Raw genomic sequence first — 24967 nt, 5'->3', positions numbered from 1 at the left:
ATTGTGCCCAGGCTCTGGCTTCTACCAGGACCTTCTGTGCTGGCCTCCAGGCAGCTGCCTGCCTCTCCTGGTGTGTGTTCTCTGAAGCTCTGGGCCAGCCAGAGCTGCCTGGCAGCAAACTTTCACAGTGGCCAGACAGCCTTGTGCACGCTGATCCAGCTGCGGGCTGTGGAGGAGATGCTGGGTGAAGACCAGAGCCCCTCAGCTGCCATCCTGGGCTTTGACTCATGCAGTTACAGCAGGTCCCGGGGGAAACCTGTATTTTTAGACCATGTCTGTCTGCCTTTCCTTGCACACTGTGGTTAAATGTTTATAAGCCCTTCTGCCTAAGAGACCTCTGAAATAAGCAGGAGACACTGGGCTGGGTGCTGCTGTGCTGTTCCCACCTGGCACGCAGCAGTCAGCAAGGAGGGGGACGGTGGGTTTGTAATTGCTGAACAGAGAGGATGCTGAGCTGGGGGGAGTTACGGTCTGTTCCAGTGTGGTCACCCTCCTGCACTTGCAAATACATACATGGAAGAGGCAGAAGACAGATGACGCCCACACTTTCTTCCAGCCTTTCCCCCCCACATCTGGCTCAGCTGTGCCGTCATGCTCTAATGTCTCCCTGCAGTAAGACAAGGCTGCAGCATGCCCCGCTCTGTCTGGCCGGTGGTGCCTGTCCCTGCCTCCTTGCCGCAGGTCTTGCAGCAAGCATGTGCAAAAAGGTTGGTTTAGTTTGGCTAGAGCTGGGAAGAGCACAGCTGCTGACACAACTGGCCAAATTTAAGGCCATCATACCTGTAATTTCTGCAAAGCGGCATTCTGAATTCCCAAGTGTGGCTGGGTGTCCTGCTCAGGTTTCCCCATATAACGGCATTTTTCCTTATTATGCTAACACACCATCCTCCATTTCTGTTGTGGCTTCCCCATGTCTAAGCACCTTCCCCACCTACAGCAAGGGTTTTACAGCTCAGCGTGATCCTCTGCTATTTTGCTGCAGCCGTAACTTGCATCCAGGAGATTTCCTCTGAAAGAACACTGAAGGGCTACCAACATGGTCTGAATCTTACTCCCAAATACTTCTCTCATTTGCATGGACCTCACTCAGCTGTGGTCCCCATGGCCTCTGCAAGGCATTGGCCAAAGTAAAATCTGTCAATATAAAGACTGCAGCTGCTGTGCTAATGGTCACGGTTGGTACCGATGGGGCTGAGCTGCTCTGAGCAGTTCTTTTAGCCTTTCCAGTCTGTCTTGTCTTTACCAGCTGACCACAGACCACATCCTGCACAGGTATCCCAGATCTGGAATTTTATTTATAAAATGACTCATACAGGGACACACAGTCCTGAATCACTTCAGCTTGGCAGGGCAAGGTTACTTACTAGGCAGGGCACACTGAGACCTCTGAAGACAACTGGAGCGAATTTGCCAGGGGCTGGGTTGATGCGAAGCCTCTTTATGCGCTGCTTGAGGGAAGAAGCTCGTGTTCTTACATTGCTGAGTATATGGCAATGAATGCCACCATGCTATGTACAGACTTTAATAAGAACTTTTCCCCTAAATTAGATGAAGGAAATGAAAATGGCTTGGCAAAACAATGCAACCTCGGAAAGTATTCCCAGAGAGCTCTGGAGCAACTCAAGCGCGGACACGCAGTGAATTATTCAAAGGGCTGCCTTCATTTCTCTGCTCCTCTCCTTCCAGGTAAACTAAAATCCATAGACTGGGATATACTTTCTTCCCTCTGGGGCTATATTTAGATCATTCCAGCCAGCCACGGTGGGAGGAAGAGACCAACAGTTCCCAGCAAACACACAATGATGAACATCCAGAGGAAGATCCTGTCAATGACCATCGCAACGTACTTCCAGTCTTCTTTCACCTGGGAACACAGAGATGAAAGGCCAATTATTAACGTTTCTTTGAGGTTAAAACTTGTGATGACTATTAGTGCCTTATTCCAAAACAGGGTATTTTCATTTCAAGCCAGAGACAGGAGGAGAAAGTATTGCTTACATTTAGTGGCCCTATATGATGGCACAGATTTATTCTATCAATTCCTGATGTGGGAGCCAGATTCCCAGACTGTGTGGGTGTGCGTGTGCAATTGCCAACCCTGTTCACAGCTCCCTGGGGATGACATACGCCTGTGGATAATTAAGCTCGTCTGCACACTCACTATCCCATTTTCCATGAGCAACGGCTGTAATTGGGTGTGTAAGTGATGCTGCTATTCTAGTTGGGGGGGGGGCGGGGGGAATTACTTGTTTCCCCATGCTCGTAAACATATTTGCTTACAGATTAACGAAGCAAGACTCTTTCTGTGAAGGGACTTGCAGCTTCGGGTGAGTAAGCAGTGCAAACGAACCAGCAAATAAGCGAGGTGATCTCCCTCACCCTGCTTTTTCTCCACTTTTGCCTTGCTGTGGGAGGATTTCCAGCAGTTCCTCTCTGGGGAGGTCTAGTACTTATTAATACCATCAGGCAGGAATTGCAAATGGCTATTTCATTAAGTAAGAAACCGCATACATATGAAAACCTCTTTTATTACATTATTATTATTAATTTCTTTCTGAGGAAGAGGACTGATCAGATGGCAACGTTTTATTTGATACGGCTTTACCCATTATAATTTCCTACAACATACCACTTGGTGATTAATAGATCCGAGGGCTGAAATCTGGCTTGCTGCCTTACTCTTTAGGGAAAACATCTCAGCAGGAGCTAGTTCCAGCTTTTTCAGTGGCCACGGTTGCAGCAAGTCAGGAGTGTGGTGTAAGGAGGAGACACCAAAGCCAAGGCTGTGCTTTGCCAGGGCTGCTTCACTGCACCCCCAGTTTGTGACCTGAGCAAAGAGTGGTGTCACTGTGCACAAAGCTGCCACGGCCATTGGGCTGTAGCATGAGTGAAAAACACACTACAATAGTAATGTAACACTGACGGTACAGGCCTTTTCATCCACAGATCCTAAGTTTGCTTTAAACAGATAATAATAAGGGAGTAGCCCAGAACAGGAGGTGTGAGGTAAAGCACAATTTGTAGGAGACCTGGCCTGATTTCTGGTTCTTTAAGGATTTGCTGAGTATGCTGAAAATTCACTTTGGTAAGGGGAAGCATTCCAAACATCAGTGAAATAGTCATTTGTAGCAGGTGATGTTTTCACAGGCATAGTGGCAACTTCAGGTCCTAAAATATTATGATCCATCTGGCACCAAACAAACAAGCTCTGAGCACAATACGGTGACTGTAAACTCACCTTGAGTTTTCTCTTTCTTCATCAGTCACGGATGTCCCACTAAATTTTATCTTATACCTTGTGGATGGTACAGAGAAACTGTGATGTGTCAGAGGGAGGGAATATACCACCCTGGCTTCTATGACCAATGTTGTGACATTTCATTGATCTAAGAATATTACTCCTCTCAGATAAAGTATGTGGATTTAGCTCATTTTGGTGTGCTGAACCATTCATAAACTGATCATGGCTCTTTCAATGTATTTGCAAAGCACCTGTCATCACCCTGTGCCTCAATGCAGGCAACGTTCAGCAGAAGCAACACCAGCAAAACCAGTGCTTTAACTTTAACTACACCTCATTATTTGCCATGCCGACTGCTCCTTAGAGCTTTAAATCATCCGGCATCGCTCATCAACTTGGCTCAGTAAGCAGCTTTGAACACTGGGAAATGAGGCACACACTGAAGAGCATATTATGTTTTCCCATAATTTGTTCTCTGAACAAAGCATCTTAAATTTCAGGAATACCTGGAAGAATTGATTAAAAAAATTCATGCAATGGATAGTTTTATTCCCTTTAAAAATAGCACCAAGTTAAGCAAGTCTTTAGTATTCAATAGGCAGAGGTAATCAGAGGTTCATCCTGAAGCGTGTTACCTTCTTGGAGGAAACCATGTTGGTTTATGATTGTACAACCCTTAGCATACCCATCATTAATTAGAGTGAGTAGAAGAAACAGTGACCCTTGAAATCAAAAGGAATTCTCTCATCCCAAGGATAAGATCTCCATGGATAAGTCCCCTTTCCTGTACATGTTTTCTGATCTATTTGTCACTTGCTGAGAGTGCTTAAAAATCCTAAATTTAAAAAATAAAAAATAAAATTAAAAAAAAAAGACTCTGATGCTTAAAATTCCTCATGAGAAGGGTAGCTAAGCAAGCTCTGGATTATTGTATTTATGGGATTAATGTCTCATGATGCAACCAATGTGTAAAGAAAATCTGAAATTTACCATCTGATGTCCCGCTGGAAAGCTGGATTGAGTAAATAGTGCCCCATTCTGGTAAAAGAAGCTTTTTTGAGTATTTATGCTCCTAAAAGTAAGAGCTAGATCATGCGAAGGAAGGAAATTAAATTACTTTCTCTTTGAGAAAAGAAGGGGGAAATGGGAGAAGAGGAACAACTTGAAAAGCTCAACAGAAATTTGCTTTCAAATGTAATGGTATATGCATAAATACTCAGCCCATCTTGAAAATGATGGCTGGGAGTGCGTCAGATGTTTGCAAAATGAATATCCAGCTTTAGATCAAGAGCACAGAAGGGTGAAATTGGAAATTATGGAGAGACAATGAAAAGAAAAAAGGAGGAGAAGGAAAAGAAAATTATCTGGGTTTTTTGTTTTGTTTTGTTTCCTGACAGCGCTGTAGCATTTCCCTGTGGTCCAGCTCCTGACGTGGAGCATGATCTGCAGAGGTCTCTCTGACAATATCTATGCAGCTGTCAACATCTGCCAACCCAACTCCTGAGCTGTATTTTGATTAGTTTTTAAGAAGCTCGCTCAAAACTGTTTTCAGGAAAGGATCACGGGCAGGAACCAGCAGACTCCCCCACCCGCAAATTCCTGAAAAGTGAGGGAATCTGCAGCTCTTCCCTGGTCTAGCTCCTTGCAGGTCTGAGGAGCAGGAACAGGGCATCCTGCCCCGGGATTTGCGTGGAGGGTTGAGTGCCTTGGTGACATCTGATCCCCAGGACCCAGAGCTGGCAACACAGATTAGAGCATTCCCGGGTGGTTTTATTGTACTTTGTTAAAAATAAACCGGTGAGATTATCCTGTGTTTCCCCCCCCTCAGTTACATTCTCTCCCATTTTATTTTTAAACTGTCTTCAAAGTCTTATCAGAGTAGTCTAGAGATGCACACAGCGTAAGGACAACAAGGCTTTCCAGACGGTGCTACTGGTTTCTCGTTATTTTGGCTCGTGTGTGACATGCGACTTGTTTTACTTCTCAGTCTGTAATTAATTTCTAATGGCATTTCTATCATATGCTGGGACAACTCGGTCTTGCGTTTTCCCCAGTGTACCATTGTGCTTGTATTGTTTGCAGACGTCTTTTTGTAACAAACAACTGCCTCTTGCATTTCCCATTTTCTCTTTGCTGAAGCACTTAATTAAACGAGCTATTTACTTTTAATTTAGAAGCACTGCCCCTGTGGCAATGGAGCTTTAGAAAAAAAGACAGGAACTTCAAAAGAAGCTCTGTTCTCATTCTGGGAAGGTGCATGTGTCTGGAAATATTACCCGAGAGAGAGCGAGCTGTGTCTCAGGGGCTGCAGCTGCATCAGAGGTGCCTGCTGATAGATTTCTTGAAGACTTCCATGAAGAAATGCCACAATTTGATTTTGAGATGAAAGCAAATTCCTGAGTACTGATTTTTTCCACAATAAATGCTCATTTTATTAGATCAGTTCTGCTCTTTGCAGTAAATTTCAATTCCAGAAGGTCACGTTTCCTTCTTCTTTGTCATTTCCACCTGGAGAAAAAATGCTTTCCCACTTAACATTACTTGGATCCAGAAAAAGAAAACAGTACAGCCTCAAAGTGGCATCAGCAATTATTTCCCCAAACCTGAAAAGCCAACCTCTGCCTAACGTGCCAGCCACAACTGCTGGGAAAGAGCAGAAAACTGTGGACAGGTTTGCAGGCTCTTCCCGGGGAGCCCGGTGCTTGGTGGTCTGGGGGGCAACCCTTCCCTGCTCATCACTGGGTGTTTTGCTGGTGCCTTTGCTCGCAGGCTGAGCTGGCAGCAAGTCTGGTCAGAGCCCTCAAAACTGCTCCTTTTCTTCTGCTTTTGATGTTTGGTGCTGTAAATAGCTTCCTCCTCAGGATATTTGCTCCATTTCAAGCAGGAGTGGTAGAGGAAGGTATATGATGAAAAATTGTAGCTTCTGAAGACCGTTTTAATTTTAAAGACAGTTGTAAACATGGATTAAAAGCAAAGAACCCAAGATATTAATTGACTCGGCTCCTGATGAAACCAACAAGCTTAGTAGAAAGAGAATCAGTTGAAATGAGGGGTATCATTGGTGTAATATTCTTTCCTTTGCACAATGGGGAAACAAGTGAGTTAAAATCAACTGACTTCCATGGGTTTAGTTGTGATTATTGCCAGGAGGAGAGAGCAGAGTTTAATTCCCGTGGTCCTAATGTACTTGTGAAGTGCTTTAGCCTGGCAAAAGTTCCGAGCTGCTGACTAATGAAGGTGGGGATGCACAGCCCCTCTCTGCCACAGATTTGTTCTGTGACCTTGGGTAGGTCACCCCATCTCTGTATTTTGGCTGTCACTCCTCAACATGAGGAATAAACAGTTACTTCCTCAAAGGGATGTTGTAAAGTGAAATACATTAAAGAACAGAGACCTCTCAAACTGTGCTGCCGAAGAGTATATAAATGGACAGTAGCACTTAATCTTTTGTTGCTGCTGCTAAGTGCTCAGTGCTGTGCAAAATGCAAATATAAAGACACTCTTCATGCCCAGCAAGTCTTGCATAAAAGCACTTGCACTGACTCTAAATCTTGAGAAAATCAAACTGTAAGCACAGCTGAAAAAGTACCTTTTGCTGAACAATCCCTCTAGGAAAAGCCAAATAAAACTTTAGTACAAACACTAACTTCAGTTATTTTGTGGCTTCCTTCTTTTTGTAATAATCAGCTAGCACACCGTATCCATAGTATTGCAGGGGAAGAGCTACAAGAGGTGTGAAGGGATGTGGTGTTTGTACATGCATCACCATCTTCATTAAAAAAAATTCTTTCCATCTCCGTTTGTAGCCATATTTACCCCTTCACAGTAAGTGTGAAATTTGTCTGTCCACCCACCTTCCTGCACAGAGCCAACTGCTCCAGTGGAAGTCCACTAATGAGGAATCGCATCACGCGGAGCTAAACATACCCTGTGATGTCCCCACGCTACTACATGCTTCCCACATCCACAACCTATTTTGGGAATTTGCTTTCCTAGGCTCAGTAGCCAGAGCTAATGCTTAATAAAAAACTGAGAGTGTGAATTCCCCATCTGTCAGAGGTTTCTCTATAAAGGATGTCTGCTGTGTTCCCACCAGATGACTGCTTTTTGGGTCTCTCTCACCATCTTAGCTGCTTTCTTCCTACCTAACAGCAAATTTACTCCTATTTTCTGCTGGAGAATCCTGTTGCTCTAAAGCATCCCTGAGTGTAGTCTGATTGTGCTACCCTCTTGGTTCACATGCCTGCCAAGGCCCCCAGGGACAAAGTCTTTACCTGTGTCTATAGTGGCCAACGTGTTCCAAAGCCACACAATCAGGGAGGGCTGAGCCCGTGTCAGCCAGGATATTCTCTGTATAGCCCCAGGTTTGTGGGGGCTGCCTTAGCAGATAATTTTTGACTTACCCAAGGAAAGCAGGCCGAGTTATCATACTTACTGAGAAATCCGCGTCTTCTGCTCGCAGGTGGTCTGCGATGTAATGAACCCCTTCCACTGCCAACTTCAGGGCTGGGGACATCAACACAAGGTGTTGCTCTTTGGCGCTGTGAGTCTTGCTTCCTTGGGCTGGTGTGCCAGCTGCCTCATTCTTTTTGCATTTACACTTGCACTGAGGGGGCTTGTGCTGGGGCTGCTCTTCATTTAGGTGGTACCGCTGGGATGCTGGAGAACCAGTGGATTGGCCGTTGGTCTGGGAAGAGTCCTCTTGCAGGTAGCAATACTGGATGCTCCGGGACCTACAGCGGATGCTCCCTTCCTCTGCCTTATTGGGGCTGTACATCTGCTGCACACTTAGTGATCTGCCTTTCAAGATGGAGGTGGTCTGGGTGTCACCCAGAGGGCGGCATGAGGCTTGTGGAGAGGAGCAGGTCACCTGCACGGGCTCTGGGTGCAGCACAGAGTACTGCCCAGAAGGGGACTTGCAGATAGGCTGAGGCTTGGCTGGCTCCTCGAGGTGGGCACAGAAGGAAGACGTGGGTGATGGCTCATTACTCTGGGGGCTGGAGGAAGATGAGGTAGCGAAGTTGGGTTCCACATCAATCTCGGACCAAAGCCTTGGCGTATTGGTTACTTTGTGCATGGATTCAATGAGCTTCTTGCAATTGTCTTTCACTGTGGAGGGACGTTTCATGAAGAGGAGGCGTGGGACTATGTCAAGGAAGATCCTTCTCACCCAGTCAGGCATCGTGTGGGTACGTGGAGAACGATGGTGCACATTGAGGACAAAGACAGTGATAATGATAGACAAGGTAACAAATATCATGGTGAAGAGAAGATACTCTCCAATCAGAGGGATGACCAAGGAGGTAGATGGGATGATCTCTGTGATGAGCAGCAGGAACACAGTGAGGGACAGCAGCACGGAGATGCACAAGGTTATCTTCTCTCCACACTCAGAGGGCAGGTAGAAGACCAGGACAGTCAGGCAGGAGATCAGCAGGCAAGGGATGATCAGATTGATTGTGTAGAACAGTGGCAGCCTCCGGATAATGAAGGAGTAAGTTATATCGGGGTAGATCTCTGTGCAGCATTCATATTTCTTGCTGTTGTAATTGCCCACAGCATTGATGATGACCCATTCCCCGCTCTCCCAGTAGTCCAGCTGGTCCACATGACTGTGCATGCTCACCAAGTCTATCTTGGCTTTATCATAGGTCCAGGAGCCAAACTTCATTGTGCAGTTTTGTTGGTCAAAGGGGAAGAAGGTAACATCGATGCTGCAGGAGCTTTTATAGATTGCAGGTGGCATCCATTTAATTCTCCCATCATAGAAGAGGTGAGCCTTGGTCAGGTGGGTAACTGCAAAGTCACCGTCAGCACTGGGGAGAGATAGGAGATAAAAAAAGGATAAGGCTTCTCTGGTACATCTCAGCTCTGTTAAAGAAATAGGATATTTAGTGTTTGGCTTCCAAAAATGCACTCGGGGCACCTGAGAGATGCAAGAGGCACATTGTCTGCAAACTCTGGATCCATCCACTCTACCCAGTGGATTTCAGACTCTGTTGGCTTATGCAGGCACTGGATTCACATGCAAAAGTCAGCCCTCACCTTGCATAAGTCATGTCCTTGAGATGAATGTACGCAAGTTTTCCTCTAAGGTGTCCCCCAAACTCCCTGGAAAGGTTTGAGTTTGCTTTAGGGAGGTGGGAGGAACCACTATCAGGTAGCGTGGCCGTGGGCTCTGCAGAATTAATTGTGACAGCTGCTATAAATGAAACAGTGTTGGGTAATCATTCAGCCTCTTACATGTAAAACAGCAAGAACATCCTATTAATAGGAATAATGAAAGTTAATCTCTTGATTTCCCAGTCAGGAAGGGAGCTGTCTTTTACGGTGTCTTCTTACAGGGACTCTCAGTTGGGGTCTGTGTGCTGGCATAAGACAAATAGATAACAAGCCAGGATTTTATATCAGAAAGCCATTTTCCAGCCAGTGAAAAAGCTATTGCATAAAACAGCATTTTTTCAGTTTGGATCTGCTTTTCTCAGCTGATCAGTGCACTGAATTCCCACAGCAGCGTGCCACACACCCATGACACCAGCTGCTTCCAGCCCATCGGGGGGACTGGGATATGGGTGAGGGAAATCAAATAAGGCAACAGGAAACGCAAGTGCACTGGGGATTCGGGGGAAGAAAGACCACCAAGGAATGCCATTCTCAAGCTGTAACAGTGTGGGAGAGAGGAGGGAGGCCAAGAAACTTCAGGAATGGGATCCCAGCCCTGGAGACAGCCCTGTCCTCCACCTGCCTTAGCATCACCAGCCACAGCTCCACACCTTCCTCACACCCGCAGCTCTGCTACTACACATCAAATGTTGAACCTACTGCTTGCCCTGGTGTGTGGAGGCCACGGAAAGAAATTAGCTCATTAATAGATTCAGTTAGCACAGCAGGTAATTAATGCCCTGCATGACTATGAAGAAGCGCTGTTCCTCCCCTGCTCTCCGCAGGGAGGACATGGACTGTGACTTGTAAACTCCACATCTGGGGCCAAGTCCATGGGCACCTTCTCTACAGCAGTGTCCTTCCCCCAGGCAGTGTCTGCAGTGTCTGCAGCCTGCTTAAGCTTACACAAAGAGCCAGGACTGAAGTGCTCAGAGCTGCACAAGTGACATATGTTCATGTTCAAATAGTCATTGTGGTTGGAGACAGGATGTTTAAACCACAAAATTACACCTTCACCTGAAAACGAGCCAAGCCCCGACATCTGCAGCCCCTTTGTGCAGTGACTGGCTGAAACTTCAAACCTGCTCGCTCTCCCTTGATTTCTACTTGCAGACAGAGGATTTGGGGATCCATAGACAGTCACAACCTGGATAAAACACCCTGGTTAAAGAGGTTTTAAAATATGAGTGAGCTTTGGATAGAGCTGAAGTGGTTTTTATCATGAGCAAATGTCTGAAAGTTTGAAATCGCAACTGAAAAAAGCAGGTGGGATCTATTTGTAGAGCAATGCCCTCATATCTAGCCACAGGAACAGAGAAAAGAGCATCCAAAAGAAAAGAGCATCCAAAAAGCAGGGAGGGAATTGGGGACCGTCTTATATACCCAGCTTGCGCCGCTGCAGAGCTAGGGGATACAGAGGAAGAAGCCTGTTGTGTGATGCTGAGTTGCAAAGAGCAACGCTGCTAAACAAAGGGGAAGCTGAGCAGGGGAGGGAGAGCTTCTGCTAAAAACTTGAGATGAATTATTCAGGCTGATATAGATAGAAAGCTCTCTGCTCCTGCTCAGCCCTCCCGGCTGGAGCCCATCCAGCCTGCAGCCGCGTTCCCAGCAATTGGCAACCCCCCTTGGCCCCGCTCTGCTGCTTCAGCGCTCAGATGTGCCCTGACAGCAGCCGCACGGTGACGGGGTGCGCGGAGGTCACAGCTCTCCTCTTCCTCACCAGCAGTAAGATAAACAACACAGGGATGTTGTGGTGGGTCCCTCAAGCTGCAGAAGGCAGAGGAACTTCCCTAAATTTATTTCTTTAGGAGACCACCCATTAATTCATATGCAAAAAGGGAAAAAACCAGACTTTCTGATATCTCCTCTTGCCCTGTGAAGCATCTTTGTCAGCCCATGACCACACTGGCTTGCAGTGAGGCTGGTGTAAGTATTGCTTATTTTGGGGAACAGTGGCAGGATCCGGCCCTCAGTGAGATGTTCTGACTAACACAATACCTGGGCAGACATGGCACATGTCCCCAGCCCCCAGGGTCACAGCCCAGATCTTTGTCTTTTAGGACTATTTTCCAGGTTAGATGAATTAATGGAAAAATAAATCAGAATTACTGTGTGGTGGGGCATCATGTTTTTACTAAACTCTTCTTTGTTTCTATAATGGAAAGCCTTTGCTCTTGGTGGCAGATTTTTGAAAATCAAAAGAACACAGAAGGACCCAGTGCTTTTTGACCTCTGAAGTGAACTTTTTCTAAAGCTTTAAAATGTGGTGTTGGTTTGTTTTTTGGTTTTTTTTTTTTAATTTTAAGACAAGAAAGCTAAAAATATGTACAAACCCAGATTGCTGTCTCAAAAGGATCAAGGCAAAACCACCCCTGTGTTTTACTCCAATGCAAGTAAAACTGAGCAATGCCATTGTACCATCCATGCAACTTCTTTCTTACCTGTTCTTTCTTAAGTCTAATTTATACTCCAGGACCACTTGCTTTGAATGAAAACCATATTTATTTTTTCCTCCTGGGTTTTGCCTGCACTATAAAGCCAGATTGAGACATGAAACATGCACAGCAAGTGACAGTCCAGTGTTTGCTGTTCTCGGTGGTTTTCTTTCTAAATCTCAATAGGAATTTGGAATCTAATTCTGCATTTAATGAGATCTCAGAGGCATGATTAAATCATTCATTAATGAAACAATGTGTTTATACATTACAGAAAAGGGATAACGAGCATCCACTAGTGTTTTCCTTCTTAGGTAGAGCAATGTGTAAGTGGCTGGGTAAACAACACAGACGTGTGTTTCTCCTTTTGGAAGGTGTTGGGAAAGGGCATGAAACTCTTGCTAAAAATTCATCCAGGAACAATAATAATTCATGTAATTGTGTTTCATCTCCAGAAACGTCTGGCAGTTTTGCAGTCCTTGCGTGACTAGCCACACGCCTCTCTTTTGCAAGCACTGATGTAACCAAGTGGGATGCTGCAGATCTCGTGTCAATTATTTCCATGATTGACCTGCTTCTTTGATGAGGAAATTATTTTTTAATTTATTGCCTAAACAGCATTGTTGTGGGTCCTCTTTGGCTCACACATTATTACAAATAACACTGGTACTGCCTTCCAAGGTGGATTTTGACTACAGTGCCATGGCAGGTGTGAAACCAGCAACAGAACGGCTCCATGCATTTGAGAGTCAAATAATGACTCTGAGGAGCCATAAAATACCCTGGGATGCTCCTGCTTCTCCCTCACCAGCCTAACAGGGCTGTGAAGTAATTCCTGACTTTACTGGGCATGTTTGAACTTCTCGTTGCAGTTCAACGTAGAGATACTTCAGCAGTTTGTAAGCAGGGCACATTAGCCAAGCTGCTGTACACAGGCTGTACCCAAGCCAGCTATTAACGTGCACAGGTGTTCGCAGTTTTCCTAAGCCTTCATGCATACATGTATTTTTGCCTTCCCAAAGCTTACCACCCACACCGGACCTTCAAGCATATGCTTACTGGATTGGAAGCTATGCTTGCTGGTGCCCTGCCGATGTGGGGTGCACCTAGAGGGATGCTTTGATCCTGGGTGAGGCTTTCATCCTGGTCCTTTTGACATGAGAGAGGGAGCAAAAAGATCACCTGGCTCTTGACGGTCTTCCAAAGCCTTTCCCCAGCCTCCTCTGAGGGATGACAGTGAGACAGCCGACTGCAAATGAAGCCTGCAGTTAGGAGACTGGGGAATTCCTGTTTTCTCGTGGAAAGCTTTGCTGCGTGAAAACCCAATCCTGGCCAAGTTGTACCAACAACCCTGACTGCATAACATGAATATTCCCTTACACAGGAAGGTGGGAGATGTGATACAGTGGGACAGAGAAAATCTGCAGGTGTTCCTTTACAGTGGTAGTGCATTTTCGGCTCATTCAGTCCACACCACTGCGTTGCGACAGTTGTCATGAGAAACCGTTTGGAAGAACAAGCAAGTGCAAGGTAAACATCACAAGAACATGGGAATTAAGATAGTCAGGCTCTCCTGATTACTCTGACCTGACAGCTCTAAAAATCTGTCAGTAATAAAGTACTGGAGCTCTTATATTTTCATGTCAAATACAACAGTGCACAGCAATCTTTAAAGAGAGAAGACAGTTGCTTATTTTTTTGCCAAGGAAATAGCGATGCTGTGTTCTGCAGCCGCTGATTTCTCATTTCGAGAATAAAGGCTGTTCCTCTAAAACCTTCTAAGTTTATGAGGGTTCAAGAATGACATTGTTTTACTGGCAGTCATCAACCATATTTCATTAAAAAGCTCTGCTGATGGAGAATCTTTTTTCTTTTTTTTCCCCATTTCTATTTTCCCTGCAGTTGGGAGATACATCACCTCACAAAATTAAATGTTTTCAGAATGCATGTAAATGAGGCACACATTTATTTTAATTTCTGATGATACAATTTAAATCCAAACGGAGCTTTAAAACCCTGAAAATTAGCTACATACACATATGGATAAAGCTAGAATGACCTCATTTAAAGCATTTTTCATGAAACAGCAGTAAATGAGAAAAACTGCAGTTTCAAGACCCCTTTAAAGACCATGCCCTGCACCCTTTGGTATACATTAAAGATGTGCTTCTGTAATGTTCAGATTAAAATACTCTCTAAAGGCAAACCAGAGAATATTTTGCTTAACGATTGTTTTGTGCTACCAAAATGATAACTACAAACGCACAGGCTGGAAGGAACCTTGATAACTACAAATGCACAGGTTGGAAGGAACCTCTGGAGATTGCCTAGTCCAAAGCTAGACCCTGCTCAAAGCAGGGTCAGCTACAAGAGGATCAGGACCTTGCCCAGTTGGGTTTTAAATATCTCCAAGGTCTTGGCAACTGGGGTACAAAACATCTTGGGTATGTAGATGGAGGTGTCTGTGCACTGATGGGATTTCTTCAGGTCGCTTCCCAGGTTTTCCTTCCTTCAGATGTTTAGAAATCAGTGATGTTTTGGTTGTTCCTCATTAAAATAGGCACCTGCCTCAGAAATGGCTGTGCTACACCAAAGAAATGAGCACAAGTTTCTCAGAAGGCTCTAACACCGCTGAATTCATGTGTTTTGCTTCAATTCTTCCCTTTGCCAAGAACCCTTGTCAGCAGTTTGGAGGCAGAACTCTAGCTCTGTCCTTAGCATAAGGGTAGGAGAAGTCCTTGAATGCTAACACAGCAACAGCCCACCAGAGAGATCCCTCTCACAGATTTCTTTCTATCAGTTCCTGTAGCACTGGGCAGAGCTTGGCAGCAAACTTCAAAAGCATCTAGAGATACAATGCCTCTCCAGAAATCATTTAAATTCCTCCCAGAAGAATCAGGAAAACTTAAGTGTGAAGTAGTGATTATGGGCCTGTTATAGGAACAAACTGGTGCAAAATGACAAGATCCATGCAAGTGCACACATACGCACAAATAAAAATGTCAAGAATGTTTCCAATATTTCAAAGGTTAGTCCAGGGCATTTTCTGGTATTTCTCCTCCAAACAGCTTTGGGATGAGTCAGGAAACCAGTGTTACTCCAGAAGTCTCGCTGGTTGCAGATATCATAGTATAGTTCAAAAGAACAAGCTGCTATAGTGTAGTTCAAAAGAACTCTGCATTTTCATCGTTTTCAAATGCTGCCTGCCAGATCATCTCCTAACCCAGTCCCGTAGTCCTTTGTGACCATATTATCACTGGGTGAGTTCCTCAAGATAGTTCCTACTCCTAATTACAGAAAGTTGTATTTGAACACCCTTCATGTATGATCTTGGGGTTTTGGGTTGTTTTTTTTTTTTGTGGTTTGTTTGGGTTTTTTAGTTTATTTTATGACTATGGAGTCTAAGGCAGGGATTAATTTTTGGAACAGCTAACACCAGAAAATATTGAAAAAGAAGACAATTTCAAAGTCTGAATGTTCCCAGTAGCTTCCTCCCAGGTTTTACAATCATCAGGCTAGAGAAGGCAAATGTCATGATGCTATCATGGATATCCACGTTGAAAACTAGGCAGTGAAGATCACATGTCAAGTTCCCTGCCCATCCAATTTGCTCAAGAACATGGTCCTGTATTCTGCCAGGCAACTCTGAGCAGCTGGAGCACCTGCCTGCAGTTACAGAGTTTTCTCCTCTGGCATTTCTGTGTTGCATGGGGTCCAAACAGTTCAACAGAGCAGTGGAGAAGTGAAAAGAAAATCAAAATGCAGCCCCAATAGCTTATTCCCTGATTAGACAACAATGTGGGGTTTGGGTGTGGTTTTTTGTTGATTTTTTTTTAATATACTTTAAATATACAAAGGAAAACTAAAATGTGCTTTGAATCCATTCATGAATGGGAAAATAAGTCAACGCAGATTAGATAATTCATTTATAAATTATTTGGAAGTGTTTGCAGAGCATTTACAGCCTCATCTGAGGGACAGCTGCCCTTGGCAAAGAAGAGGCTTTGTTGCTTCACTATTAACTCATATTCCTCTGTTATACATAAGTTTTGTCACATTTAGTAGAAACTGTTTACATAGCCTTGGAACTTATCTCATCAAGCCTGAAAATTCAACAGCATATTAATTTCCCTGTCGGATATTAATTTGGTTTTAGATTCCTTATGAATGTTGACAACTACAGATACTCTCTAGGCCAAACCAGCTGAGTTTACTGATTTAATTTGGGCCTCTAGAGTGGATAAATGGAAGTTTTTGACAATAATGAGCTTAGATATGGGAATAACCACACAACAAGGGGTTAGGTTTCCTTAAAGACGTAAATCTCACATCAATTTACATTTCGCCATTTCTATATATACCCCAAGGTGAAAACAGAAGGGCATTTGTATAATCTCCTGTCCAGAAAGTCTCCTTTCCAAAGGATACCATCCCAAACAGAAATGCCATGCTTCTGCCAGAGCATGTGATGAGCAATAAATAGCTCACATGAAAAAGCCTGAAGGGTGTAAAAGGCCAGTGTGGCCATTCTCTGGCTTCTACTGAAGTCTCTGTGCACATTCTTTTGCTCTTAGGGACCCAGAATTTTGTGCATCTACTTTAAATTCCCTCTGAACTATATATATATAATATATATATGTAAAATATGAGATGAAATCCTTGTCACCATCACCCATAACTAGTCGCTGTCTTTGCAAAACCTTGCTTTCTGAAACATTCCTAGCTGAGATGCCCACAAGGACAAACACTGGTTATGCAGCCGGTGAGCTGCCATGCAGAAGAGCCTCATCTTGGTGTCCCATCATGATACCAGTTTTGCCTTGCAGGCATCGCATTTGCACCACATTGCCCTGCAACCCCTAAACCCCATGAAACCTGGTTGTTAGAGCAGTGCAGCTAAGATATTGACTGCAGCTTCAGATGTGTTCGATAGGAAGTTAGGTAGAAGAGAGAAGTATATCCCAGGGCAGAAAAGAGTTTACATAAGATTGGGTGAAAAAGCATGGGCAAATATATCTGCAAAGAGGTATAGAATTAATGGAAAACCATTACAGACTGGTTAATGCTTGGCGCCTACATCCATGTTTAATTCATGGAGAAAAGTAACCAATTAAAAATGCATGATAGACTCATGACAACCAACAGAGGAATGCATGATTATTAATGGTAAGTATGGATAAAAGGAGAGAAGTAGCTCAGATTTAGGTAGCTGGGGCACTAGATCTCCGTGCGCGGCAGCAGGTGACCAGCACAGCCAGACATGCTGTCTGCCAGACCTCCCTGCAAGTCAGTCCAAGCCAAGCAATAAGGTGGGCAATGCTGGAAGACTCGCACCCCAGATGAGGAGAAGAAAGACATTCCGGAATAGCTGCTGCGGCCAGCAGATTGGCAGCTGCTCCCCGGAGTGAGAGCAGCAGCAAACTAGGACAGCAGGGCAGAGGGTCAGAAGCCAAAGGCTACCCAGCTCAGAGGTCTGGGTGCCCACTGACCTCTGGGGGCTGCTTTTAGCATGAAGTCCCAAAATAACTAGGGCACAAAAGGGTACTGAGGGCTTCCTTCTCACTGCTAGGGCCCTCCTTGCATGGATGGTGCCATCAGCCACGGTGAGCACGGTGAGCCAAGGTGCAGAGGTGACACAGCTGGCTCTTGTGTACCGGTAGCTCCAGCAAACAGATGGTTTAAAGCACAGATGTCCCATAGGTGATGGAGATTCATGTAGCACTATTTCCTTTGGCAATATGGTCCACCACAACAACTACCAGAAGCTCCAAAAATAATAATCCTTACCATTTCCATTAATTAAGCAATAAGAAGGATGAGGACATGTATTTTTTCCAGTGGAAGCTGTGAACACCTTTCTTGGATGCAATGTGAGGCACTTGTAATACAATGTTAATGCTCGGAGTGTGTCCCTGTAGGATAGGAAGGTCCAAGTGCCCATGAATTAGTTATTTCCATTGGTCTAATCTCTGAAAGGTGCTATGTGAGGATGCAGTGATTTTCAAGAGGTTTGCAATCACTCCACATCACTGAGGATCAGAGACAAGCTAATGGGAAAGATAACAATGTCCACAGTCTCCAAAGCTCACAATTCCCTGGACAGATTTCTCCTTCAGCAAAAATATATTTTTTTTTTTTAAAAAAGAAAACACCAAAACACAAAAGCAAAATCATATCAAACTAGAACCAGGCAACTCTTTATTAAAAATGAGCCCGGCTTCTGTTCTGAGTGTTTTCTCTCAGAAAATATCACATGCAAAGATGTTTTTGTTTGATGCTTGCAGCAAGTGTTTTTCTCTAGAGCCTGTGCTGTGGAGGGAGACTGGGATATCCTACATCCTAGGAGACTGGAGAGCTCTGGTATGATAAGCCAAGGAGAAAACAGTCTTGGCACTTGGACAATCTTTCTAAGAATATCAACAGCCTCCAAAGGAAAGAAAGAAAATAGCCACGTGCTCCCTAGGAAGTGCCCATGCAAGAGATGGATTTCGAGCATTCGGGGTAAGGAACAAATACGTATTTAAGAATAATTCTAGAATGGTATTGGGTTGACCTGAAACCTGTATTTGTAGACACACAAGTCTGACGTTTCAGCATATTTGCCTTATTTAAGCCTATCCTCAGTAACTGGCTTTTCCAGTTGATGGTGATGAATTAGGGGAGAGCTCCTTGGTGAAATGAAATTGAAGAGGACTGAAAGCTCAAATCCAGCTTAATTGTGTATCTGACATGTGAAAAGAAAAAATACCTGGCATCCCCCAACAAAGCTCGCTGCCCAGGGAAAGGATCATTAGGAGAACAAAGCCCTTGTGATGAATGTTAGTCATGTCATTTAAGGCACATCTGGGACCGATATTATGACAGTCTACATGGAATTCAACCACAGAGAACAAAATAAGGAGGAATAATTGCAATAAACACCTTAACACCATGGGCAGAGAACATTTGCAAGGATGGGTTTGCCCTCTGGCCACAGTGCTCACACTCACTTGTTGTAGAGGACAATATCTGGCCTCCAGATGAGCTCCGAGGGGATGCGGATGGATGTGACATTTTCATACTCTTGGGGGTCCCAGCGTAGTTTGTAGTCATGCCACTCCTGCCAAAAACAAGGCAGTTACAAAGCTGGGAGAGTTCAGATTGTAAAACTGAAAAGGAACTTGGAAAAGTATGTATTTCAATGCACCCACCTGTTTCACCCACACGTTCGTGGTCATCATTTGATTTTTCTCATCCTGAAATGCAAGGTCAGACAATGGTTACAGAAGCAGATGAAGCGGCCCAAGGAACTCATTAAATTTATCTTAATTGTACTTCATTTCTGTAATTATAAACCACCTCTGCAATAAATGTAAATTCCATCTTGGAATTAAAAAACAGATGTTTCTGTCATTTAACATGGGACAGGGCACAGCTGCCTGATACCGCTGAACAGCTGAGCCTGCACCTAAGCGGTCTTGTGAGCAGACAGACTTGAATTTATTGGGATTTTTCTCACTGCTGATGGATTCAGCCTAAAATGATGGGACCAGGCAGAAGAAAGAGCTCCACAGCTTGGCTTTGACCTGAGCACTGAGGGAAGGGGAACGAGGGATACAGATCTCCTTACTCACACCTGTGAGTGCTCAGCATCATCTGCAAGTAGTGTTTAGTTTAGATGTGAAACATCATCCGTGAATACAGCTCTGGGAACATGAAGCTCAGCAGTGTTCATCCTTCTACCAACTACATGAACTTAGAGCGCTATGGGTTGGGTTTTCTGAATAAACCCAAGCTGCTCTGGGGCTTATTTATGGTTTTACTCATAGGTATACCCATGCTGTCTGTTGGTAGACTTTCTCCCAGCTTGAAGTACAGAAAGTATGGAAAGGTAAAACTATACTATATAAATACTTTTAAATAATATAATGCAGGCATAATGCTGGCAGCACTGTAGTAGGACTAATTACTGCTTGCTGCTTGCCTTGCATGCTTGTTACAACCCCTGTGTAAATAACTCAGACCAATTATGCGGGGCAGAGCCTAGTGCTGATCTGATTCAAGTATCACATCAGAGCCTGGAGCTTTTTCATGTGGTTGTTTCTTTTCTCTCTCTCTCTGGTCAGCTACAGAACTGACAGGGCTCAATTTGAAAGCAAACTGTTTGTTGTTAACCTTGCTCTTGTGGCAGTTCAGGATTAATTCTGAACATTAAACCCAGGACATTCAGGCTGGGGTGGGTGGGTGCTGTGCCTTCCCCTCGCCGAGCATCTGCACTGCTGTTGTGGCACCAAGTGTAAAACGTGATCAGAGATACCCTTGTCCGGGGTTAGGGACCAGAAGCACACGGAGGAAGGAGAAATTAAAAAAACATTCAAATTTTGTTTGTTGTTAAACAAAGAAAGAAAGGGAAATCATGCAGCTGTCTTCTTGGGTGCTGATGGGAGATGAGGAATGCCACAGGAGGAGGCTGCCATGCCCTGGACTGAACCAACCCTCGAGCATCTGCTTCTCTTACAGCTTTGCAATTCAAGCATCTCAGGGTCACCACCACAGTCCCTGCACTGGGGATCCCAGTCCTGCAGGTGCTACCCTTTACTGGCATTTCCCTCCCTGGCTGGGTGCATACCCCTGGTGGAAACTCCTGCCCATCAGTACAGCCGAGGGCTCTACCACCCTCCCGACTTGAGCGAAGCAGGACTCTGGTCCATGGCTTTATCTCACAGGGGGTTTGCGATGTGCTGATGAGTCTCCTGCGCCTGCACGGCTGAGTTCTCCCGCACGGAGCCAGCCCAGAGGCTGCAGCAGACGGTGGTGTTGCCCTGCCTGGCCTCTCTTCTCAAGGTGAACGCAGCACATGAGGTCCTGCAGAGACACGGGCTGAGAAAGCCAGATGTGTTTCTCAGTGGCTGCTCCTAGACATATCCTTGATCCCTTAGCACTTTTTTCTGGGCTCAGAAAACCCTCAGCACACCACGGTGAGGTAAGGACATGCAGGGATGTCAAGTTCCACATTGATTTTTGTGTGTCGTCCCATCCCCACGCCCCTACCCCACCCCCAGCTTTTGTCAGCAGGAGATGGGAGTTGAATACGGCTCTGATTTCTCTTTCAGACTTCTTGTCGTTGGAAGCTGAATGTCAGGTCTAGCAATTGCAGCAGGGCTTGCACCAAAACAGTGTCACTGTCAGGAAGGAGGAGAGACAGCTGAAGTGCTGCAGTGCTGGCAGGGGGTGTCATCAGTCCCCAGCCACACGGAATGGGGCAGGAGGGCGTGAGAGCTCTCCTCCAGCCGTACCCACCGGCTCCAGCATGGAACTGCCTGCTAGTTGCACTTCTAACCACTGACATGATTTTAAGAAGATTAATTCTCCTTAAGTAAACTGAGAAAAGCACTATGAAGCAGGTGTATCGATCCTCCCTCTTCCACAATTCAGCAGCTGCATAATGGAAAGTCTCTCTCATGCCTCCACAGTCACTAATGTCTCATCTTTAGTCTTATCAATTATTCAGATGAGAACCGTACAACTTCAACATTAGCAACTGCAAACAGCCCTGGATCCCTCAGGCTGACGTAAGAGAGAGGAGGGGAACAGGAGACCATGTCTGTGCTGCAGAGGTGGAAGCCGATGGCCTGAGCACAAGGAGATGCAACTGTCCAGCAACTAGTTTCTTTGATTTCCCACCTCCTGCACCACCTTGGCTCTGTTTCCTCTGCATCTCCAAACTCTTATCTCAAAATCTAAAATATTGTGGACAGTCATCTGTTATGATTGTTCCACATCAGCAATGTCTTTAAGTTCCATTCCACTTCCCATTATCACACTTTTTTCTGGGCCACACAAAGACAGTAAAAAGCAGCACAGAGCCTCCGAGAGTGATGCTGGTACTTGTACCGACACAAACACACTGTCCTGGGAAGAGTTGTGTGCAGACGGGGACAGGAGAGAGGAGCATGCGGGAGCAAGATCTGCACCAGCTGGAAAGCCTGTGTGTATGCTTAACATCTGCAAGCCCCGCAGGGATCTCCTTTGGATTCAACACTTGACCCCAGCTCACTGTGATACAGTAATCCTTTAAATAACATTTCAGTGCTCATCAGTCCGGAGTGTAAACCACTCCGTTTTGTAAACAGCTTATGCAGTTTGTACACATGTAACTTCTATTTGAGCAAACGTTCTGAAACAATTTTCTTGTTAACATCTGCCAGATTAGCTAAAAACCCTCAAAACTTTAATTTGCAGAAAGCTCTCCAGACAAGCTATCTTCCAGAGATGCTTAAACCACTCTTCCTTTTAGCTTGTGTAAATTAGTGTTAATAATTACAGCTTGAATTCCAAATCAGCTATTTGGTTTTTCCCTTAGCCAGGACTCTCTGGCATTTATACCAGCTGCTCCACTGCGCTACTCTGATCAGCCCCACAGGTTTTGATAAGGCATTTGGGATTTTGCCTATAGTAAATGAAGAAAAAATGATACACTTCGATGACCAGCGACACACATGACTCATCCCTCATTCCAGCAGAGCTCTCTGCGTGACAACTCTTCCCTGCTGAGAGCAAAGTCTTCCCACCCCAACCCTGGATCAGCCAGTAAAACCGACATGCACCAGGAGCCTCTCCTCACACCCCAACACGGTTAATCTTGGTCACTTGTTGCACTTACAACATCGATGAGCTGGGCAATGGACAAGCCGAAGCGGACGAGTACGACATCTGAAATGTTGGCGACGGGACGGGACCACTTGTTATAACCAGAGAAGAGTTTCTTCAGGAGACGCTCTTCCGCGTGGGCTCGTGTTTCCACATGACCGAAGGCTGTGGGGAAGGCACGAGGCACAATGGCATGAAACACATGCAGCTCCAAGCGGTGGCATAGCTGAAGCCTGCCCCGAGGAGCAGCCCCAGGCCAACCCCAGCAGTGGGCAAGTAGGGACACATGGGAGGGCGATGCACCCTTGGTGACTTGCCTCCCCTCTACCCCAGGCATTGCCACGTATTTCTCACCCTATCCAACCACAGTGGCCAATTCCCAGTGTAGGGTTTCTATTGCAAAGCAGGATTGATCTGAAGAAAGTGGGGGCATCAGTAATACCATTTGAAAAACACTGCATGGGCTGTTCTCCCTTGAATCTGGTCTAAATTTTATGGTCACGTTGTGGCAAGTTTCTAGCACTGAAGTCGGCAAGCAGGGAAGAGGGATGCTAGAAGAGCAAACCAAAAAGGAAAAAGCAAACTTCTGCTGGGAGTTAGGGATGGTGGATCAGATTTACACACAAAAACTGGCATCAAATGCATTAGGGAAAAAAGGCAGACTGAAATTCAGCTCTTCAAACTAACCTTCATAGCTGGTCTTTCACAAAAATGATGGGTGAAGGAAGAGGATGGGGGAGAGCAGAAATTAGATAACAAGACCACGGGTTTCCTCAATAACTTTAAAAGTTGGAAGCCCTAAGGAGCAGCCCTGACCCTCCACGTATACTACAGGAACTGTTGTGCGTGCCTGTTGGTTATTAAAAATGAAGGCCACCCTTCTTCCAGGGGGCTGCCGGGGGGAGGGCTGCACTCCTGTGCTAGCTGCACACAGATGCATCATTCACCATGGATGGCGGGGAGAGGGAGCCGGGGGCTCTCCCCGCATCCCTCATGGAATATGGCTCCTACTTAGTCTTTAGCTGCCCTGGATTATACAAAGGGAAGCATTAGCCGAGCGCTGGCTGTGCTCTCCCCAGCCGGAGCTGTAGCCCGGAGACACATTAACACACTTTACCCAGGGAAGAAAAACCCAGGCAAGAAGCAGGATGCTGAACCCCTCCTGTATTCTCCCTCCTGTCCCCTTCCCCACCGCAGCTTTAACCCTTTCCCCATCAAATCAGGCAAGGAGCAGAAAATAAAAGCAAAGCATTGCTCAGCAGAGGCTGGTATTTAGGGGACCTGCAATGATGGGGCAGGAAGATGCAGGAATGGGGGAAATTCCTTATTCACAGGGACCAGTCTTTGCAGCATGCCTTTGAGGTGGTTAAGGGAGAAAAGAGCTAAAAAGCAGAGCAGGGGTAGAAGAGCTTTCTCAAACTTACCAGGGAAGATGCTGGCACACAGCAGGAGGAGGAGGTTTCCTTTAGACACGAGAATTCCCATTGTGGAGCAGAGCTCAGGCTCTAGTACGCAGAGTCTCCCGTCAGGGCAACTTTTCCTCTCTGAGCCTCTGGATCCTCCAGCTTCATTCCCTTAAATTCCTTTCTCTCTCTCCCTCTCACCTTCCTCTGGGAAGGGGTAATAGCTGGTGGGGAGTTTGTTTGTTTTTTCTTTTCTCTTCTGACTGATTTCCAGCTCTTCCTCCTAAAAGGATGCTCTTCCCCGGGACACTGATGCACATACACTGGCAAGAGATGCGTAAGGGCTGCAGAAAGCTCCTGTAAAGACACAAAATGCACAGGCTCCCTGGGCTCTCCTGCTTGCTCCTCTCCCCTTTCCTACGGGGCGGTTTGGCTGCTGGGTTTATTTGTTGCTGCTGCTGCTGCTGCTGCTGCTGCTGTTTTCACCCTTCCCCCAGCCCTTTGGGCAGCCTTTGCTCAGCTTTTGCTGCTGATGGGCCACCGATGCCCACGCCAGCCCTTGGTGGAGCAGAGAGGGAGCACTGAATGTTTGTATATTTAATGTAGTTAGACCTGCCCACCTCCTGCTTAGGAGGAGGAGAGAATCTATGCGCTCCAGCAAACAGGCTGCAGGGAGGAAAACTTTTAGTATGAGGAATAAAGAGGGAGATGCAGATCCCAGCTGCAGCCAGAGATGGTGGATGTGGGGGCATCTGGGATCTTTATAGCACCTGAAGCCCAAACAGTTCTCAATTAACGAAAGCTGTCTGTTTAATCTTGTCCAAGTGCTTTTCAAAATCACTCCTGTAGACAAACAGGGTAATTAGCCTGAAAGGGATTTCTGGCTGGGCTTGTATCTTTGCTGTCAATAGTTACTGGATTGATGAACCTGCCCATGAGAACAGGGCTCTGCTGTGCTTGGTGCTGCACAAACCCATAGTACAAATACAAATATTAGTCTCTGTCCACAGGCAATACGCAAATCAGAGGTGAGACTGAAACAAGAGGTTACTTGAATGTATCTCTATACTTGAATGTACCTTAAATACACCACCAAG

At 45.5% G+C, this 24967-nt stretch overlaps 1 protein-coding gene across 2 annotated transcripts; it reads right to left on the bottom strand.

Moving 5' to 3' along the window:
* Window positions 1-1275: 1275 nt before the first annotated feature.
* On the bottom strand, window positions 1276-24422 carry CHRNA4 (cholinergic receptor nicotinic alpha 4 subunit). 2 transcript variants are annotated; one of them, XM_055814746.1, is made up of 6 exons: window positions 23892-24422; window positions 22481-22632; window positions 19029-19073; window positions 18828-18937; window positions 7677-9057; window positions 1276-1864 (listed from the first exon to the last, which is right to left on the bottom strand). In XM_055814746.1, exons 1-6 carry the CDS (start codon window positions 23950-23952, stop codon window positions 1739-1741), a joined length of 1875 nt encoding a protein of 624 aa, XP_055670721.1. In that variant the 5' UTR covers window positions 23953-24422; the 3' UTR covers window positions 1276-1738. The 2 variants fall into 2 exon arrangements, with proteins under 2 accessions (XP_055670721.1, XP_055670722.1); XM_055814747.1 differs by lacking the exon at window positions 1276-1864 and adding an exon at window positions 4511-6090.
* Window positions 24423-24967: the final 545 nt, after the last annotated feature.

The sequence above is a fragment of the Falco peregrinus genome, chromosome 9 (genome assembly GCF_023634155.1).
Source record: "Falco peregrinus isolate bFalPer1 chromosome 9, bFalPer1.pri, whole genome shotgun sequence".
NCBI lineage: Eukaryota > Metazoa > Chordata > Aves > Falconiformes > Falconidae > Falco > Falco peregrinus.
The sequence above is the reverse complement of the archived record's forward strand: the minus strand, read 5'-3'. Positions and strand labels throughout refer to the sequence as shown.

Excerpts from the sequence above, each read along its gene's own strand:
- CHRNA4 (XM_055814746.1), bottom strand. The coding sequence starts at position 23,952 with ATGGGAATTCTCGTGTCTAAAGGAAACCTCCTCCTCCTGCTGTGTGCC. Across the intron at positions 22,633-23,891 it reads GTGTGCCAGCATCTTCCCTG|CCTTCGGTCATGTGGAAACA; the intron begins GTAAGTTTGAGA and ends CCTTCCCCACAG. Across the intron at positions 1,865-7,676 it reads CAGAAGACGCGGATTTCTCA|GTGAAAGAAGACTGGAAGTA; the intron begins GTAAGTATGATA and ends CTGTGTTCCCAG.